Source organism: Alternaria metachromatica, assembly GCF_023757995.1.
Source record: "Alternaria metachromatica strain BMP 0045 chromosome Unknown scaffold_2, whole genome shotgun sequence".
Taxonomy (NCBI): domain Eukaryota; kingdom Fungi; phylum Ascomycota; class Dothideomycetes; order Pleosporales; family Pleosporaceae; genus Alternaria; species Alternaria metachromatica.
The window spans coordinates 1163753-1180943 of record NW_026055493.1 but is presented as its reverse complement, the minus strand read 5'-3'; the positions used below and the strand labels follow the sequence as shown (position 1 = coordinate 1180943).

The window sequence follows — 17191 nt, the reverse complement described above, 5'->3', positions numbered from 1 at the left end:
CTGGTGATTGCGGCTGAGTTGTGACGTAACAGCATAGCAGCCTCGATGAGAGTGGAGATGTTGAGTGTATCGCGATCATTTCGATTGAGCGCGTGTCGGGTGAGATTTCAGAGCGATTTGGCTTTCTCGTCATGCCTTATCCAGATAGATTGGGGGCAATCCAGATGTAAATTCAGGACAGACTGAACATCCGGAAGCTGAGGTGGAATAGAGGGCTCGTGCGCAGCCCCGCCGTCTTCGCGAGGTCGCCTTGGCTGATCTGCAACCCTCCGTCCGTTCTCACGACCCTCCGGCACTATGCGCATTGACCGCATTTTCCCATCCCCTGGCTAGTTGCGGATGCAGTTCCTCGACATTGACGACCGAGCCGGCGTCAGCTCACACAATGTTGCATTCAGCCGTCCGCCTGATGAACTCGCCAGTCCGTTCATGACTAGAGGCCATCGAATCCCTGGAGAAAGAACGTACATCCAATTAGATGAGCAAAACGATTATGTCCAACGCCGAACATGTCATTGATGATTGAGTTGAGTAGATCCTCGACCGTCTAGGCTACATTAGATGCTATACGAGCCACCCTTCATTTCGCCTACGCAACTGTAGCATTCTTCAAAGGCCAATTAATCCCCTTGTCAGCCGCCCCGGTGTTCCCCAGCCCTGCACAGTTATACAGCCCGACCGGGTTATTCTGCACAGCACGCAGATACTGTAGATCGACACATTGCTGCGTTCCACTGCTAGCAGCAAGGGCAATACGTCCATCAGCCATGGCGTTCCAGGTCTGCTGTTCACTCCCAGCAACGCATTCGCGGAGGTAGATGTTGGCCATATCTTTCCAGCCAGACTTCGGCCCTGCATCCATGCAGAGTGTTGTGGATGCGAGCTGGATGGAGGTAGCATTGTTAGGCGACTTGATGTACCATGATTGCGCCGGCGTAGACGTGAGGGTTTGTCTGAGACATGCGTTAGCCAAATGCATTTGTATTACAAGAAAAAGGAGACATTTGTCTTACACCACGAGTGTTGCTCCTGCGGCTCGTGACTTTGGTACAACGACGAATTTGGTATCTTGCGCCGATGTCATGTACACCGTACGGTAGCCTTCCGGTGCTTGTGAAAGACCGGTTGCAGTCAATGCAAGAGCTATGAGAATGGTGATGAGCATGCTTGCGGTTGTCGATAGTCTCAGTGAGATATCGTGATGCTACTCATGTTTGGAGAGGTGGTCGACTGATATAGTACTATGGTTTTGAACGACATCATAGAATTAATGTGCAATTAAGCTTCGCTACCCCGTTACGATCTATGCTTGACAATGAAACAAGCACTTATAGTAAATGCGCGGGGCATTAGTGTACTTCTTCGATGTGGGGCCGGTTTGCTAGGGTGTATAGTAATCATGACTCTATGGATGATAATCTATTGATTACCCGGCATCCATCCTGCGTCGTCGGTAGTTGCAATCGTCGTCGCATCTCAGATGCCCGAAAATTGGCTCATCGTGTTGTGTCCTGCGTCTCGCCGTTCCTTCTGATTGTCCTGATCAAAACTTTTATGCAGAGGAAGTCGTGCCGCGCTTTTCCTCATCTCTCTTCTTGCCTTCCTCTTTCAGTTGGACATCGTCCTTTCTGCTCAACTCCACCTGAGGCATCAGGAACCAAGCAGCGACGAATGCGAGCGCATTAAGCACTGCGCCGACTATGAAAACAATCCGGAAGCCCTGCTGATACGCTGTTGCAAGTGCAGCTCTGACGAGATCGGTACGCTCTTGGCCGACCGACTCCCGAAACATGTCTGGCGAATCCAGCAACAGCCGGATTTCTGGCCTCGAAAGCCCGTACGGAACCAGTGATGATCGAACCGCGTTGTTGATCACGGTACCTGAGATCGCGAGGCCAAGGGTGCCGCCAAGATTGCGTACGAAGTTGCGCGTCGAGGTGACGACAGCCATGTGTTTGCGCTCTACCCCCGCCTGAACAGCGATGAGTGAGGGTTGCAGTGTATTGCCAAGACCAAGACCAGCGAGCAGGCCGTAGCCTATCTGCTTTCCGAGAGATGGGCTATCGAGTGTCGATATGAGGCCCAGACCAATCGCCCATATCGCCCAGCCTACCAGTAGGCACTCTCTGTAACGACCGGTCCAGTGTACAATAAGACCTGACAGGGTACTGAAGAGAGCTTATGTGAGAGTCAGACACGAACCGATGTGGATGGGATATATTGTCTTACTTTGTGTGAGCGTGATGGGGAGTAGTAGTGCTCCGGACTTCACGGCTGAGTAGCCATAGACCAATTGGTAGAATGAAGGAATGTAGTAGACCTGAACAAGAAAGTTCCAGCCGTTCACGAACATGGTCAGCGCGGCACCGTTGACGACTTTGGATGTGAAGATGGTCACTGGTCTGAGTCAGCACGAAGCTTTGCCTGTTGCTCGGAGCAAACCTACTCGGTATCAATGGCACGCTGGTGCCTTTCCACTGCCACGCGACAAAGATAGCTGAGACTGCAATGCCAACTACCAGGGTTGCAATGACATGCGCCGATCCCCAAGCGTACTCTCCCCCAGCCCATGTCAAGGCGAGCTAGGATGGTTAGCGTTGGCCAGGATGGATGACTGATGATGTCGCGCAACATACTACGAGCAATGCAGACCCAGCGAGAGCCAGAAACGCTCCGAAGAAGTCGATTGCTGCTAATTTCCTGATATTGTCAGTGTTTGACATGAGCGAAGGTAGCCAGTACTGACGTTTTCCAACTACCGTCGACCTTTCTGAGTGGCATGAAGAACATGACGGAGCCAGTAGTAAGAACGCATAGGAACAAGTTCAGCCGGAAGATCCACCTCCTGCAGCCGCCTTAGTCTTGTTTTGATTGGATGTCAGTAGGATGTCCATACCAAGAATCGTGGCTTTGGGAAGCGAGTGCACCACCTATCACTGGCCCAATGCCATTCGCCAAAGCTACAACAGAGCCCTAACATGGTGTGAGTGGCATACCACAGGACGCATTGCAACTTCACTTACGAGTATACCCTGATATTTTCCCCTCTCGCGAAGAGGTACAATGTCCGATACGATCATCTGCGCAACCGTCATGAGGCCGCCACCTCCAACGCCCATGAATGCACGGAAGACGATCAGCTGCAGAGCGGACTTTGCCAAGGAAGCAGCTAGCGAGCCGAGAAAGAAGATGCCAATACCGATAACTAGGAGCACCTTGCGGGACCAGATGTCAGAAAGCCGTCCGTAGAGGAGTTGGAATGACGTGGACGTCAGGAAGTATGCGCCTGCAATCCACGCGCTTTCGTTACTGGCGTTAAGATCCTTGCTGACAATGGTCAAGCTAGCTGCAAGTGTTGTTTGATCCATCAAGGCCAACAAGTCGACGCTCGCGCAAGCAAGGAAAATCTGCTGGTATGTAAGTACCGAAAGTGAGAATAGCCGGGTAAGTACCCACCGTAATGATCGTCTTGACTGGTACATAGTCTTTGAAGTATGGAGTTAGCAAAATTCGGAATGTCATCTGCGCATACCGTACTGGTTTGTTCGTTGAATTCTGGAGGCTGTTTTGGCGCCTGAACAGAGGAGGCTTCCGCAAGAGATTTTTCCGGTGTGCTCATGGCAGCCTGGGGCTGATCTTCTGTCGCCATGGTTCAGAGATGTTCGATTTTCCGTATTCACGAAGTCGGTGGTGTCTTGGGATGGCTTGATAAAAGAATAGCACGACTCAACACGGGCCGAGCTGGACAGATATGATTGCGACTTGAAGCGGTGGAGACAACGTTGGTGCAGATGCCAACGCGGTTTGTGACCGCAATCTGACATGTAGTACTCAACCTGGTCCATCCACGCCGATCGGTTGATCTTCCACTCTGTGTATACTTCCGAAGACGTAAGACGCAAGGAGCCGAATACATCCTTGCAAAGTACGCGATGCAAACTAGATGTGTAAGCGTCTACGCTCGTACCCTAGCTTCTTGGGTCCTGTTGGCTGCCAAATGTTCTTACGCCCAGGTACTATGACCGGCAGCTACCAGCAATCTGCAACAAGCAATGGGTGTCGCAGCACGTCCAGTTCGTGGCGCGCTCACCGGGAACGCTGTTGAGTACAATGAGGGCGACTACGCGCGTGTGCTCCACGCAGGGGCGGGCTTCGGTAAAGAATTGCGACGTATGCACGTCAAATGTTCTCTCATACCCTGTCGTCGTGTCAGACCGACACATGGCGAGGTTCGTGACATTCAAAACTCCAGAACACCCGTGGGGTGGCCCATGTCGCGTCAACGCTAGTCCGAAAACACAATAGCACGAGCGCGTCTCGTCCTGACTCGCCGCCATCAATGTGCTCAATGTGCCTCAATGTGCCTCGAAGCCATCAACGACCATCACCATCCCGTCCAATGAGCCCATCAAGGAAACTTCTGTGTTACGCTCTCGCCCGTAAATTATAGTAACACGTCTTGGCCGACGCGGGACGTTCCCATGGCCGCAGCGGGAATCCTACCGTACGAGTCCCGCTTCGGAATTGATCTTCGCCCAGCACTAGCACCCATGAAGTGACACCGATGAGCACCTTCATCGTTGCATGTTGCATGATGCCCACGCAAAAATATCCCGGTGCTGTAGATCATTTGGTTCAATATCGACTTCGACAGGCAGGCTCCGATGTGTCACCGCGAAAGCGCTCACTTAAAGAGCAGTCCGTTCCAGCGCTTGGGCTGCACTCGTATTGTCTCGTACAACTTCTGCTCACTTCAATATGGTCTCACGGAATTATTTGAACGCGTATTCGGGGCCAGATGCTCTGCAGAACTACTTCGACCCCGACCGCACACCAATGATTCCTCTCGTTGAGATTCCGCCAAGCTTGAACCCGTACTACAACGATGGTGTCAGAATACATGCGAAGATGATGTCTATGCATCCCTCGAACAATGTCAAGATCATGCCTGGTAAGTGCGAAGTAATGAGACGGTGGCAGCATCGATCAATGCTAATGCAATGCCAGCGTTGAACATGTTGACCAAAGAGGTCCATCCGGAGAAGTCTAAGACAGTAGTCGAGTACAGTTCGGGATCTACCGTCATATCTCTGGCCCTGGTTTCTCGTATCAACCACGGGATACAAGATGTTCGCGCCTTTTTGAGTAACAAGACTTCGGCTCCAAAACTTAGGCTCATGCAATTCTTCGGACTGGACATGTACGAGCAGGAATTATTTGTTTCTCGAAGCCATCTAACTCACTGGCAGTACGCTCTTCGGTGGTCCCTCACAACCAGAACCACACGACGAACGCGGCGGTATACATCGAGCTAGAATCATGGCCGAAAAGGATGAAGCAATCCTCAACGTCAATCAATACGAAAACGACGCAGTAAGCTACCCCATCGCCTTTAGTCGACGCAGCACAAGCTAACTTCTCAAGAACTGGCAATCGCACGTCAAATGGACCGGACCGCAAATACATCAGCAATTACCCAATATTCGTCTCATGTGCGCGGGTATGGGTACGTCTGGGACGATGACAGGGCTCGGCCAATATTTCAAGTCAGCAAAGCCGTCTGTGGTTCGATTAGGGTGAGTCGACAGATTCTCACCGCTTATGGAGATGTAGCCTGACCAAGTGCCCAGTGTGTGCACCGCCGCAGGCGATCGAGTTCCAGGGCCTAGATCTCTCGCTCTTTTGAGCCCTGTCGAGTTCCCATGGCGCGACTCCGTGGATGCCATTGAAGAGGTGGGCTCTAAGGATGCTTTCAGTCTATCCCTGGCACTCTGCCGCGCAGGTCTGATCTGCGGTCCATCTTCAGGGTTTAATTTGCAAGGTAAGCGGAATTATCTCGCAGTACAAGTATATCCACTGACATTTTCAGGGCTGTTCAACTATATCGAAAAGCGAAAAAATGACGGCACATTATCCGACCTTGCCGGTGCCAGCGGTATCATCGACTGCGCATTCGTGGCCTGCGATGGCCCATATCAGTACATCGATGAATATTTCGACAAGCTTGGAGATTCCGCTTTTCGACCTATACACAACGAGGTAAAAAACACTTTTTCCTTCAGTATCTTCGCGGCTGACCCTCATGCTGTCGCGCTTTGTCAAACATAGCTAACATAACTGCAGAATCTCACCGCAGTCGATCTGTACCGCTACGACGAAGCATGGGAACTCACACCTACACGAGCGCTATCGCAGTTTGCCGAATCCGTCGAGAAAAACAACGGTGCTGTCCTGCTTGATCTGAGGAAGCCAGAGGACTTCGTCACCAGTCACATCCCAGGATCGTACAACCTACCGCTACAAAGCCTGAATGCCTCCACACCGAGCCCGTTCTCGGATGCCGCGGTTCTCGAGAAGCAATGGAAAGAGTTGGAATCAACATTCACAAGCGAGCGCATTAGTGCGCATGACCTTGCTGGCAAAGATGTATATATTGTTTGCTACGGTGGTGATACGGCCCGCGTCGCGACGAGCGTGCTCCGCGCCAAAGCCATCTCCGCAAGTAGCGTCAAAGGTGGCATCACCGCATTACGGGAGGAGCTTCCACATCTTCAGATGACCGAGCGCGGTAGAGGTTTGGTGCAGCAAGATTGGCTGAAGTCCCCGGATGTCGCAGTGAGAGAGTTGCGAGCCGATTCGTTGTCTCCGCAAATCCGGGGTGATGATGGGGTTGCAGTGCAGGTCAGGTAACGATACATTCGAAGGATCTTATATACTTGCATGGTATCAATACTTGGCAAAACGAATTCAGCTATTTTTGACTCTTCCACGATGCTTCACAGCGTGCTAGCTCTTGATGACGCCCACAGCGCACCCGTGGACGGCCCCGGGGTGGTGCTTGTGCAATTTCTCTAGTCCATTTCGATGCTAGCGCCGGCGATTGAAAGTGCAAAACCTGTACTCCGAGCCTCCAACGCCGGCTTGAAGCCTTTAGGCGTCCAGATAGTCCGGCCTGGCCTACTCTCATCCGCCCGAGAACGTCGACTAGTCGTAAAATGACCGTCTCAACGTATAGACACAGTTTACGCACACGACTGCGGCACGACCGCTAGGCCGACTGTAGCGCATCATTGCGGAATTTGAGATCATAAGTCCGGCTGCAGCCAGACTCTCACGAAGGTAGAAAATGTATATTACAGTGGCTTTAAGCCCATGTTAAGCCATGTTGAAGTCACTGAGACACTTCTCTTTTTACCTTACTCTCTTCAAACCCCATCATCACTCACAATGCAGTCCCTCGCCAAGGAGATTGCTCTTGTCACCGGAGCGAACAGCGGCATCGGATTTGAGATCGCTCATCAGCTCCTCAAGCGGGGTCAATATCACGTCCTCCTTGCCTCACGATCGACTACAAAAGGGTCGGCCGCCCTCGAAGACCTGCAAGCACGCAAGCTCTCTGGTAGCATCGAGCTTGTGCATCTTGATCTGCAAAACGATGACCACATCGCGCAAACTGCAACCCTTATCGAGAAGAAATACGGCAAGCTCGACATTCTCTTCAACAATGCTGCAGTCGCGCTGCCCGAAGGCTTGACGGAGCGGCAACGCTTGGCAACGGCTTTCGACGTGAACGCAACAGGCCCATGGCTTCTTACCAACGCCGTAATTCCGTCGCTGAAGAAGAGCGCGAACCCGCGCATTATCAACATCTCGTCAGGGGCTGGTTCAATCGGTCGCCGTCTCTCCACCGAGAGCCCGATGTACAAGATCCAAGCCGTCCCATACCGCGCCAGCAAGGTCGCCTTCAACATGATCAGCTCGTGTATGTATGTGGAGTACGGGCTGGGTATACCGCAGGAGGACTTTGAGAAAGCTGGGGAGGGCGATGCTGATGCTGCGAAAGAGGCAGACAATGTCAAGATGAAGGTCTTCTGCTACGACCCTGGCTTCACGGCTTCTAATCTTGGCCCATATAACAAAGTGGAGTTTGGTGCAAGGAGTGCGGAGGACACTGTGAAGAGTATTATGGAGCTTGTTGATGGAAGGAGAGACGACGAATGTGGCAACTTTATTCATAACACGGGAGGTTACCCATGGTAGGCTGAACGTACTCGGAAGTGTCGATTAATACATACGGATGCGTAGTGCATCGATTATTATCCTACCGATGTGCACTTCGCGTTCCTAACATTCACATACGTAGGTACTGTCTAGCACATCTCCGATACTGCTGCGACACGCGAGACCCCAGTCTCAATCTCCTCGCCACTTGCCTCTACCCTCACGAACCCAAGCTTGTGACCCACGACTGCCTTGGTCTCGTAACCAGACTTCTCAACGCTGGCGACCTTGCTAAGGGTTCCGTTGAATGCACCACCGAATACGGTCCACGTGTCAACTTCGGTGGCACCGTTCCAGCTCATGTAGACCTCTGTGCCGTTGCTCGCCTTGCAGGCGTACACATCAGGTTTGGTGCTCGGCTTACCAACCCACTCGGCCTTGTAAGCGCGGTAGCTCTGCACCTTCTCTGGTTCTCCCCATTTCACAGTCAACACAACATTGCCATCTTGATCAAACTCCTTCAGAGTCGGGACGCTGCCGTATCCCATGATAGAGTGGTTGGAGGAGAGGACTTCCATGTTGCCTTGACTGACTGAGTAGATGACATCGTCTGGGTCAGCGAGTTCTTGTAGCAATGTCGCAGTCATCGTGCGCTCATCGATGGAGAGGAATATTCCGGTAGTTTCGTTGACTTTAGGTACAACGGCGCTGTTGTCGTTGTTGAAGAGAGAGATGGTGGTGGTGTTGGGCGAACGAGACGGATGAATACGCGCGTCATGCTGGTAGCAGAAGGAAAGACCATTCTCAAGGGCGAAGTCGCCACCGGAATGTCCCTGGGGTTTCGTTAGCATGGCGCAACCCACTAGTGCGTACCGTTGGAAGGATGTGAACGGGGATGAGAACTTACGTTCAAAGTCCATGCCACGGTGCCGTTTTGGAAAACCTTGTAGATGGAGCAGTAATGCCTTGAAGAGAGCAAGTAACTTCCATCCTCAAATCTTTCGATGGAGTTGATGTGGAACGGGCCCCAAGGGTAACTGCTGTTCTTGCCTAGCTCACCAAGCGGATACGTTGGCACAGCGCTTTCGAGCGAGATTTGGTCCACGTGGTCAAGATGGCTCCACTGCCAAAGAATCTCACTGTTCGTAACGTTGAGCTCAAGCGCAATGGAATCCACAACCCACCCATCCTTCGGGCCGCCGATGGATGATAAATCCCATGGGGTAACATTCACAGCGGCGATGAACATCGTACCCTCGGGCGTGATAAGGTTCTCGTGCATATCAACCCAGCTGAAAGGTTGGTACTGAGTAGGATCGTACAGCGGATAGATGCTCTCGAGTGGGTATGTTTCGTTCCAGAGAGTGACATTGTAGATGCTCTCGTATTGCTGGTTGAGGATGTAGATTACTCCATACCCGAAACCCCAAGGTTCTGTGAGAGAGATGCCACTGAAGTAGGCCAGTACGGGTTCGCCGAAGAGATCAGAAACTCTGAAGGCGGCGTAGTCGCCGTAGCCAGACTGCCAAACCAACTCGCCATCTTCTTGGAAGATGTTCAGACTGTAGTTATGGGCCCCACCTCCACTCTGAGGGAAAGTGATAACTCCCGGTGCGGTGTCACCAGTCTTGTTGACTGAAAGTACCGGGGGCTCGAAACCAGGGCGAGATTTGAAGGTTTGCCATGGCCAGGATGAGGTTGTGTTGTTCTGAGCATGGACCAGAATGGATGCCAGCGAGGCGAGAACGACGCCAGAGAACCGCATGGTGTGATGGGTAAAGAGCGAATATCACAGAAGCTTAGATGTTGAAGGTACTACAATCCTCGATTTGCTTCTTATAAGGCCTACCGCACGCCCCAAAAACACATCGCGTACCCATCAGCATCAGGGCACTGCACGAATGCTACGGCCGATAGACACTCGCAGAGTTTTCTTATACCTTGTCGCAGTACGAGCATTCTGCCTAAAAAAGAGGTTGACGTCGTACGTGCGGTGTTCGCGATTGGCTCCAGCGGAGTAGGTGGTGGGGAATTTTATCAATCTCATCTTATCAGATGCAGATCAATGCAACATCCGATAGCGGAGATCGTTCGGCGACCTTGGCATCGATGACGGTGGGTGCCGCCATCTCCTGAACAAGTTCATGCGCCGTCGAAGGGGGCCCAGCGGCAGCTGCATACCTCGGGCATGTGATGAAGATGCAGCGAATCCATTATCCTGGCCAGTAGCTCCGGAGTGCATTCAGAAAGGAAGTTGACGACGATATGTGCAATGACGTGGAAGATGAGCGCGCAGGAGCGGAGCTTCGACGATTCAAGCGATGCTAAGCTTCAGGCCTTCTTATCGATAACCCTGAGCGGCGGTCTTCAGTGATTTTACGTTTTAACACCCGCGTCATCCACTTGCTTGGGAACATCATGACAGCGCGTGTACATATCATACGCCATGGCGAAGCACTGCACAACGTTCAGCGCGGCTATCCACACCGAGATCCGCCGTTGACAAAAGCCGGCAACGCATCCACCAAGCGCGTTAATCTCTCAGTCCAGCCAGATTTGATCCTCATCTCGCCCATGACCCGCACCATACAAACTGCGATAAACATGTTTCCATTCTTGGCGGAGGCAGGTTCTTTTCACATCCCCGTTCAGATCTGGCCCGATCTTCGAGAAGCCAACGACACCGTCTGTAACAAGGGCTTGTCGCGCAAAGAGCTAGCGTCAAAGTTTCCGCAATTCGACTTCTCCGAGTGCCATGAAGAATGGGATTATCCAGTGCATAGTATTGAAGGCGCTACTGAGCGTGCCGAGACAGTACGAAGAAGGCTGAAAGAACTTTCTGCGACGTATAGCAACATCGCTGTCATCACGCATCGAGGTATCAAAGCTTTCCTCGTGAAGGGCAAGCGCTTTGGACTGGCTGAGACGCGTTGCTACCGCTTTGCAACGGAAGAAGAAGCTCGGGACGACAACATCAGGAGAGGAATCAATAGTGATACGCTCGAGGAGCAGGACTTTGGACCCACCGTATTGATCTTGGACGAGTCGCAGCGAAAAGACCAGTAATGCTACGAGGGTGTTGTCCACATCGCCTGAGCGTGACTCCTGACAAGGTCTTTGACAGTTCAACGCTATCACCTCCATTGCTGTGAAAGCAGGGAATAAGTCCTTCACCCTAGGGCTTGGTGAATCAACACCGATCGCTGCATCGTGGCGCAGAAAATCCGTGCTTGCGGTTAAGAACCTGATATGGCAGTCGGTGGCACGGTCTACAAGTCTGCACCACGAATAGCCATAAACCTCACCTGACTGTTATGAGAGCCAACTCCACTGACCATCGAGTTCCAAATTGCCTCTACTCGGGAGACCTTCGGCCACCACTGTTCAGCCTCAGTCTGTTCTTCCACCACCCTTCAACAAATCTCAACGCGTCCGCGCCCTTTCTGCAACTATGGACAACCAGTCCCAGACCGTCCAGACATGGTCTCTCAAAACCACTATTGAAGAAGCTCGAACGAAGCCGAATTTCCGCAGCTATGTGCTTTCGAAAAGCAGTGGCAAGACTATCTTGGCTCTGCATCCGATTGCTTTTGATTTCTTGCAGGAAAGTCTCGTGCATCAAGAGCGAGCAGAGTTGGCTAGCAAAATCGACGCCGACATATGCTCTGCAAAGCCGAAGACCAAACAGGCAGCTGTTTCATTCGCCCTGGAGGAGTCAATCAAGCGGTTATGTCGTTTAGGTGTGGTAAAGAAGGTAAAGAAGGATGTTGCTACGAACATTGAGCCTTCTCCGCCTAGCCAGCCAAAATCCGCAGAGACGAGCGATGTGTTGGACGGGAAGAAAACTGGTGCTATCGGTTCACCTATTAGTGTTACTAACAGTAAGCCTTCTGAGCCAGGTCAGGCTATGCCAGTAAGAACAAAGGTGTTGGATGAGAACAAACCCAGTGTCAACGATACATCGACCAGTGTCCCGCGGATAACTGCCGGGCCATCGAAGTATAGCCGGTCCAAATCGGTAGAAAAGAGCACTCTATTAGAGGGCAACAAAGTCTGTCACATCGGTACGCAGACTAGTGTCACGACGATAGCTGCCGAACCGTCAAAGAATAGGCCACCAAACACGGCGCAAATCGAGGGACGCCATGGACTCCGCGCACGAGGTGGGCCGCCAACTACCACTCTAGAGGCCTTTTTATATCGATACGACACATTCACACGACTGGCAAAGAGAGCAGCCGATCCATATCACAAGACACACATGAAAGGCCCCAAGGCCAGTCACTCGCGACGGGTAAGGTTCAGTCCTAACGTCAGATACGAAGAATACGACCAAGATAGTCCAGCAAGTACCTCCGATGTAGCCACCAGTGCCAAACCACCATGCGACACCGACCATGAGGCTGATTCATCGCCCAAGCCTTTAGTTCTGCTCTCATTATACGACGTGCCAGAAGCTCCCAAGTCCATTCCCGAGGAGCAACTCATTCGATGCGTCGACGAGGTCATGGCGCAAGGAGCTTTTGGTATCGATGAGTTGGATGCCCAGGTTCTCTACATCCAACGCGGTATTCCATATGGCGACCGTGCATACCAGTGCGCTTGGGTGAAGGAAGCGCAAGAATCGCTCACCCAAGCTTATGCCGCGGTAGACGATGCTTGCCAGAATGTATACCCTGATAGTCGTTGTTTGAAGCGGGATCCTGTTATGAAGGCTGTCGTAGCTATCGCACGGGCGCAAAGACTTCTTGAGCTTGCGTTGCTGCGCGTGAATGGCCCGGCGTATAGCAAGGCGTATCTGACTGCGTATGGGCGTGGTTGAGACTGTGATGCGCGGTTCAGAGGAGGAGGATGTATATTAAAGGACTGAGACTTCTGTGTAACCCCCGAAATACATTTTTCCCGTTGCTTTTCAAAGCTTTCTGATTCTCGCTATGCGTTTGCTTCGGTTTAGACATAATGTGTTTGCCGCTGACCCGGTTATGCGTACTTCGAGGTCGTGTGCGACTTGAATCTCGGTGCTGCATGACTAATCTCCCGCTCAACATACTGCGCAGTCTCTACGTCGAGTCCTCTTCCAGACGTTTCAACAGCCGGAACGCCTTTGTCTTTATCTGCTGAGGTGAATGATGCCATGATTTCGAGCTCTTTCTTACGCCACACGTACCATGTGCCGAGAAACACAGTCAAGTTCAAAATTATCGTAACAACAAAATATAGCCAAATCCACTGTGAGTAGATCTTGTCGTCTTCGTTGGGCTTGAAGTCAAAGAATGTTGTGCTGAAGAATGTCTGCTGTGTATCAGCTTATCTTTCGTCAAAACTATGCTATAATCGAACTTACGGCAGTAAAGGTTGCTGGTAAGAAAAACACGGTGATGGCGGCGATGATCCTCATAACTCTGCTGTCGCGTGAAGTTGATAGCGCGATGCTTTGTGACGACTGTGCAAGGCTCGTGCTCGTGCTCGCTAAACGAAGACTTATTGCTGAATCGCGCTGCGCAATACTGCTGTAGACCTTGAGATGCGGAGTCAATAATTCGACCACGAGATACCTATCTGAGTATGCTACTTACAGTTTGTACGAGCGCTTGTCCTCGCTTAGAGAGATATTCCGCGCGATCCTCAAGGCCCGCGTTCCAAGATCGCATTTGTGCATGAGAGTCGAGGAGTAATTGCTCAATCTCAGTCGCATCGTCTTCCGGTATCTTTTTCGCGATAGCTTGGCTTTTGTACCGCTTTGCTACCTGGTCAAGAAAGTCGAGCATACGCGAGATGCTTTTACAAGACCACACCACGTAAGCGAGATTGATGTTCGCGGCATTGAGATCTTTAGATAGTGTGCTGAAATCAATACTGGACAACTCGGGATTATCGTGATGGTCAAATCGAATACCTACCCTTCGCTCATGCCAGTAAATCCTGTCTTGCCACAGGTTAAGTGCTTTTACGATCCGTTCAAGATTGAAACGTACGATGATACTTGGGATGAGGAATGCAGATGTACTAGAGGCCCCTTCTTGTATGACGTTCGAGAAGCGGTCGTAGTTGTTGCTTGCAAGACCATGCATAAAGATGTACATGTGTCTGGTGGAGAAGTCGTATGTGAAAGAAGCGCTGATACACACGTGGGACATCGCTCCAGGCACCGATTGTAAGATAAAACCTAAGGTTTTGAGCTAACTACCAAGCTTGAGTTCATCTGCCACTTACTCAGATACCTGCTTCGCATCTCTTTCGGCGAGGTGTGCGCCATGTGTGAGGGCAGTTGAGGGCTGGCGAAGACGTATGTCGCAGCTCTGTAATCAAGGACCCGGGAGTATATTTTTGGTGTTCGCGAAAATGGAGCAATACGCCCAAATGCATGCGACGACAAAGGTACAGGTGTCATGTTGCCATCGTACTCTCCTACGCGCCTCGACCAGCTGTGATAATCAGGGTCAGTGCGATAACCTTCACACAATGCAAAGACCATACCCACAATAGCTTGATGGTCTCGACATTTGCTGGCAGCTCGTTTCTGCTACCATTTGTCTTTGCTCATGTTAACGGGCATCTACCTGGAACACTAGTGTAACTTGCCGAGAAATCTTTCTCGATGTATTGCTCGATCAAATGTTCCGTCACTTCCAATCTCCTCGCATGGCCATCGCTGGTCACTTCAATCAGCTTCAGAGGCGCGTCCTTGTTCTCCACAAAGGCCAGCGGCGAATGTGTGGCCATAGCCATGTGTGATAGTGAGGCCGTTCGCGGTCGGCTTCGTAGCTTTGTAGCGACGCTATATTTAGGATGAGACTGTTCCTAGTAGGTTATCGGCATGCTTGTCGAAGTGGGAGAACATCGCAGATTGTTGTGATGAGATCAAGCTGAACCATCTCAAGATCTCAGCCGCAGTGGGGGCCAAATGAACCACTCGATCGCGATTGGCGGAGAAGAGACAGCTGTCACATCCCTTATGCATCCATGTGAACCAACAAGATTACCCATGGAAACTAGAAGTTCGAGGAACGTCGTCGTGCATATCGAGGACATGCGGGTAGGATGAGAGAGGCGCAGCGGCGGGGGGCGCTCTTGCCTTGCAGCACGCGGGCGTGAGGTATCCATGGATGCAAGTGGCCACTTGCACAAATCGATGTTAGGGCGAAGACGCTGCGTCACGCATTTACACAGCTACTGATTGTACGCATAAATGATAACTTTTGATCCACTCGCCAAATCCTATCCTATACAGCAAATGCGAAAATCGTAGCGACGTTGTTCGTCGCGAAGTAAAAGAGAGGAGCCGATGCGAGCCGAGTGGGAAGTGAAGGCCGCATACTTGGCAGGCGCAAGCGACCTCGATTCAGCCAGCACCGGTCGTCACATCCAAAAAGGAATTGTGCCGCACTTCCACACGAGCACAACTACTCATCTGCCGATAAAACACCATTTTCAGCGCCGTGCAGAGCATCAAGTGCACGTTCCAGCTCCTGCTCAGCAACCATGACGGTTCCAGCACGCGCGGTGCTCAAATAACTCATCTCAACAGGATCCTCCAGTTGCCCTGTGGTTTCGCCGACTAATCTGCCAGCTACACCGCACACAATGCCGGTGCTTTCCATTGGCAGACCTCGTAGATCCAAGGTGATGGGTGTCAAGAACTCATCTCTGGAGCCTAGGAGAGTATCTGGCGCGAAATGTGGTAGTAAGCTGTGGTCGAGCAGCAGCGCGGCAGACTCGGTATCAGTTAGTGTGAGCGATAAGAATTTCGGATATGGCTGCGTGATGAGGCATTTTACGAGACCGAGGTGGAGTGCGTCGTCGGCGGCTGTCGTCATGCTGTTGCGGTTTCGAGCTTGAGACATGCCATTTGTACTGTCGCGTCGACCGGCGCACTGCACGAGCCGGATGCTCGAATCCACCGTGGGAACAATTTGACGACGCTTAAGTGTAGCGAAGGTCCTGGTTTGAAGCTCTGAAATCGTGGTTGGCGGAGGGGTACTGGGCGGCTGAACTTCCAGTGACGCGGCTGAGTGCTTGCGGGCATGTTGGAAAGAGTTGACGTATGAGGAAGTGTCTTTTTCGAACTGGAAACCACGCTCTTCTAGCGCCTGTACGACCTGCGATCGGTGTCGCAGTGGGACCAGGATGTAGTCGGAGAAGTAGGTGGTGATGAAGAATATAGGGCTGGAATTAAGTCAGCCTTGTGCGGAAGCCTTGTGATGGCCTCTACTTACATTCCAGCCAGAGCAAGAGGACTTGTCAACTCCAAGACGCGTTGTCCTGCATCAAGTCCCTCGCCATCGACTTGCATTACGACATAGTCATCTGTGGTGATACTGACAGACGCTCTTGACTCAGGATCCAGCAAGTTGAGGACAGGCAGAAATAGTTCACTCGCAAGCGTCCTCGAACATACAATGGAGCACTCGACTGGTGTAATGGAGATATTCACAAAGGGATGTTCGCAGGGCCAGCCTTTGGGCGGCTGCACGGCGCCAGAGCCATTTCCATAAGACTTGCGCGTCGCATTGGGCAGAACTAATTGAAGAATAGACTGGAGAAAGTTGCGATACAGAGGTAACGGGATGTGAATGAGAGCGAGTTGGGTATCCTTGAAGGTGATCATGTTAGCTGATGTCCATGTGAGAGAAAATTTGAGTGTGGGAGGCGAATTATAAGAGTTGCCCTGCCGTTATGTCGTGCATGAAGGACCCGCCACCAAGGCTCTCTCCGGTGTAAGACACGGACACTTTTGCTACCATGCAATGCAGCAAAATGCATAATGAGGGGAGGCCCACGTACCAGAATACGGATATTTGCACTGAGCAGTGTCAAAGATGAGTCCATTACGTGCCACAAAAATAGATAAGAATAGGCGTTTTCGATGACGATCGCTCGCGTGCCCGTGGGTAGCTGGCTTCGGGATCACTTTCCGATTCGGCAAGTCAAGCTTGACGAGGCTTGCTAAGAGGTCCGTGGAGCCTCCAGAAACCGTAGAAAAAGCAAGCTTATCGTTATTCCGAGACTCTTAGGATCGAGATGATGGCATGCAGCCACAGATGAAAATGCGGGGGATCTGACCAGACTATCGGTTGATGTGTTCTTGTCCAACGGGCCAGTGCGAAGTATTGTTTTTGAAGCCGAAATTCATCCCACAAGCCGGATATGTGTAACTTGGAGAGCAGGATGTGTGGCGCCTGGATACCTC

General features: G+C 51.6%; 8 protein-coding genes across 8 annotated transcripts; 4 read left to right on the top strand and 4 right to left on the bottom strand.

Annotated features, from left to right (window-relative positions):
- Positions 1 to 589: 589 nt before the first annotated feature.
- J4E83_001223 (uncharacterized protein) lies at positions 590 to 1165 on the bottom strand (the record flags this gene model as incomplete). The annotated part of the gene is made up of 2 exons (XM_049328180.1): positions 590 to 953; positions 1014 to 1165. The coding sequence occupies 2 exons, from the start codon at positions 1163 to 1165 to the stop codon at positions 590 to 592; spliced, it is 516 nt and encodes a 171-aa protein (XP_049192698.1).
- A 387-nt stretch (positions 1166 to 1552) lies between these two features.
- J4E83_001222 (uncharacterized protein) lies at positions 1553 to 3649 on the bottom strand (the record flags this gene model as incomplete). The annotated part of the gene is made up of 9 exons (XM_049328179.1): positions 1553 to 2178; positions 2230 to 2397; positions 2447 to 2582; positions 2637 to 2700; positions 2747 to 2845; positions 2897 to 2973; positions 3024 to 3407; positions 3457 to 3485; positions 3538 to 3649. The coding sequence occupies 9 exons, from the start codon at positions 3647 to 3649 to the stop codon at positions 1553 to 1555; spliced, it is 1695 nt and encodes a 564-aa protein (XP_049192697.1).
- A 1109-nt stretch (positions 3650 to 4758) lies between these two features.
- J4E83_001221 (uncharacterized protein) lies at positions 4759 to 6690 on the top strand (the record flags this gene model as incomplete). Its single annotated transcript, XM_049328178.1, has 7 exons — positions 4759 to 4951; positions 5008 to 5200; positions 5250 to 5373; positions 5425 to 5576; positions 5631 to 5821; positions 5870 to 6039; positions 6124 to 6690. The coding sequence occupies 7 exons, from the start codon at positions 4759 to 4761 to the stop codon at positions 6688 to 6690; spliced, it is 1590 nt and encodes a 529-aa protein (XP_049192696.1).
- A 537-nt stretch (positions 6691 to 7227) lies between these two features.
- On the top strand, positions 7228 to 8040 carry J4E83_001220 (uncharacterized protein; the record flags this gene model as incomplete). Its single annotated transcript, XM_049328177.1, has 1 exon — positions 7228 to 8040. The coding sequence occupies one exon, from the start codon at positions 7228 to 7230 to the stop codon at positions 8038 to 8040; it is 813 nt and encodes a 270-aa protein (XP_049192695.1).
- Positions 8041 to 8150: 110 nt separating this feature from the next.
- On the bottom strand, positions 8151 to 9766 carry J4E83_001219 (uncharacterized protein; the record flags this gene model as incomplete). Its single annotated transcript, XM_049328176.1, has 2 exons — positions 8151 to 8834; positions 8909 to 9766. The coding sequence occupies 2 exons, from the start codon at positions 9764 to 9766 to the stop codon at positions 8151 to 8153; spliced, it is 1542 nt and encodes a 513-aa protein (XP_049192694.1).
- Positions 9767 to 10419: 653 nt separating this feature from the next.
- On the top strand, positions 10420 to 11067 carry J4E83_001218 (uncharacterized protein; the record flags this gene model as incomplete). Its single annotated transcript, XM_049328175.1, has 1 exon — positions 10420 to 11067. The coding sequence occupies one exon, from the start codon at positions 10420 to 10422 to the stop codon at positions 11065 to 11067; it is 648 nt and encodes a 215-aa protein (XP_049192693.1).
- A 385-nt stretch (positions 11068 to 11452) lies between these two features.
- J4E83_001217 (uncharacterized protein) lies at positions 11453 to 12823 on the top strand (the record flags this gene model as incomplete). The annotated part of the gene is made up of 1 exon (XM_049328174.1): positions 11453 to 12823. The coding sequence occupies one exon, from the start codon at positions 11453 to 11455 to the stop codon at positions 12821 to 12823; it is 1371 nt and encodes a 456-aa protein (XP_049192692.1).
- A 2581-nt stretch (positions 12824 to 15404) lies between these two features.
- On the bottom strand, positions 15405 to 16609 carry J4E83_001216 (uncharacterized protein; the record flags this gene model as incomplete). The annotated part of the gene is made up of 2 exons (XM_049328173.1): positions 15405 to 16167; positions 16218 to 16609. The coding sequence occupies 2 exons, from the start codon at positions 16607 to 16609 to the stop codon at positions 15405 to 15407; spliced, it is 1155 nt and encodes a 384-aa protein (XP_049192691.1).
- Between the last annotated feature and the right edge of the window lie 582 nt (positions 16610 to 17191).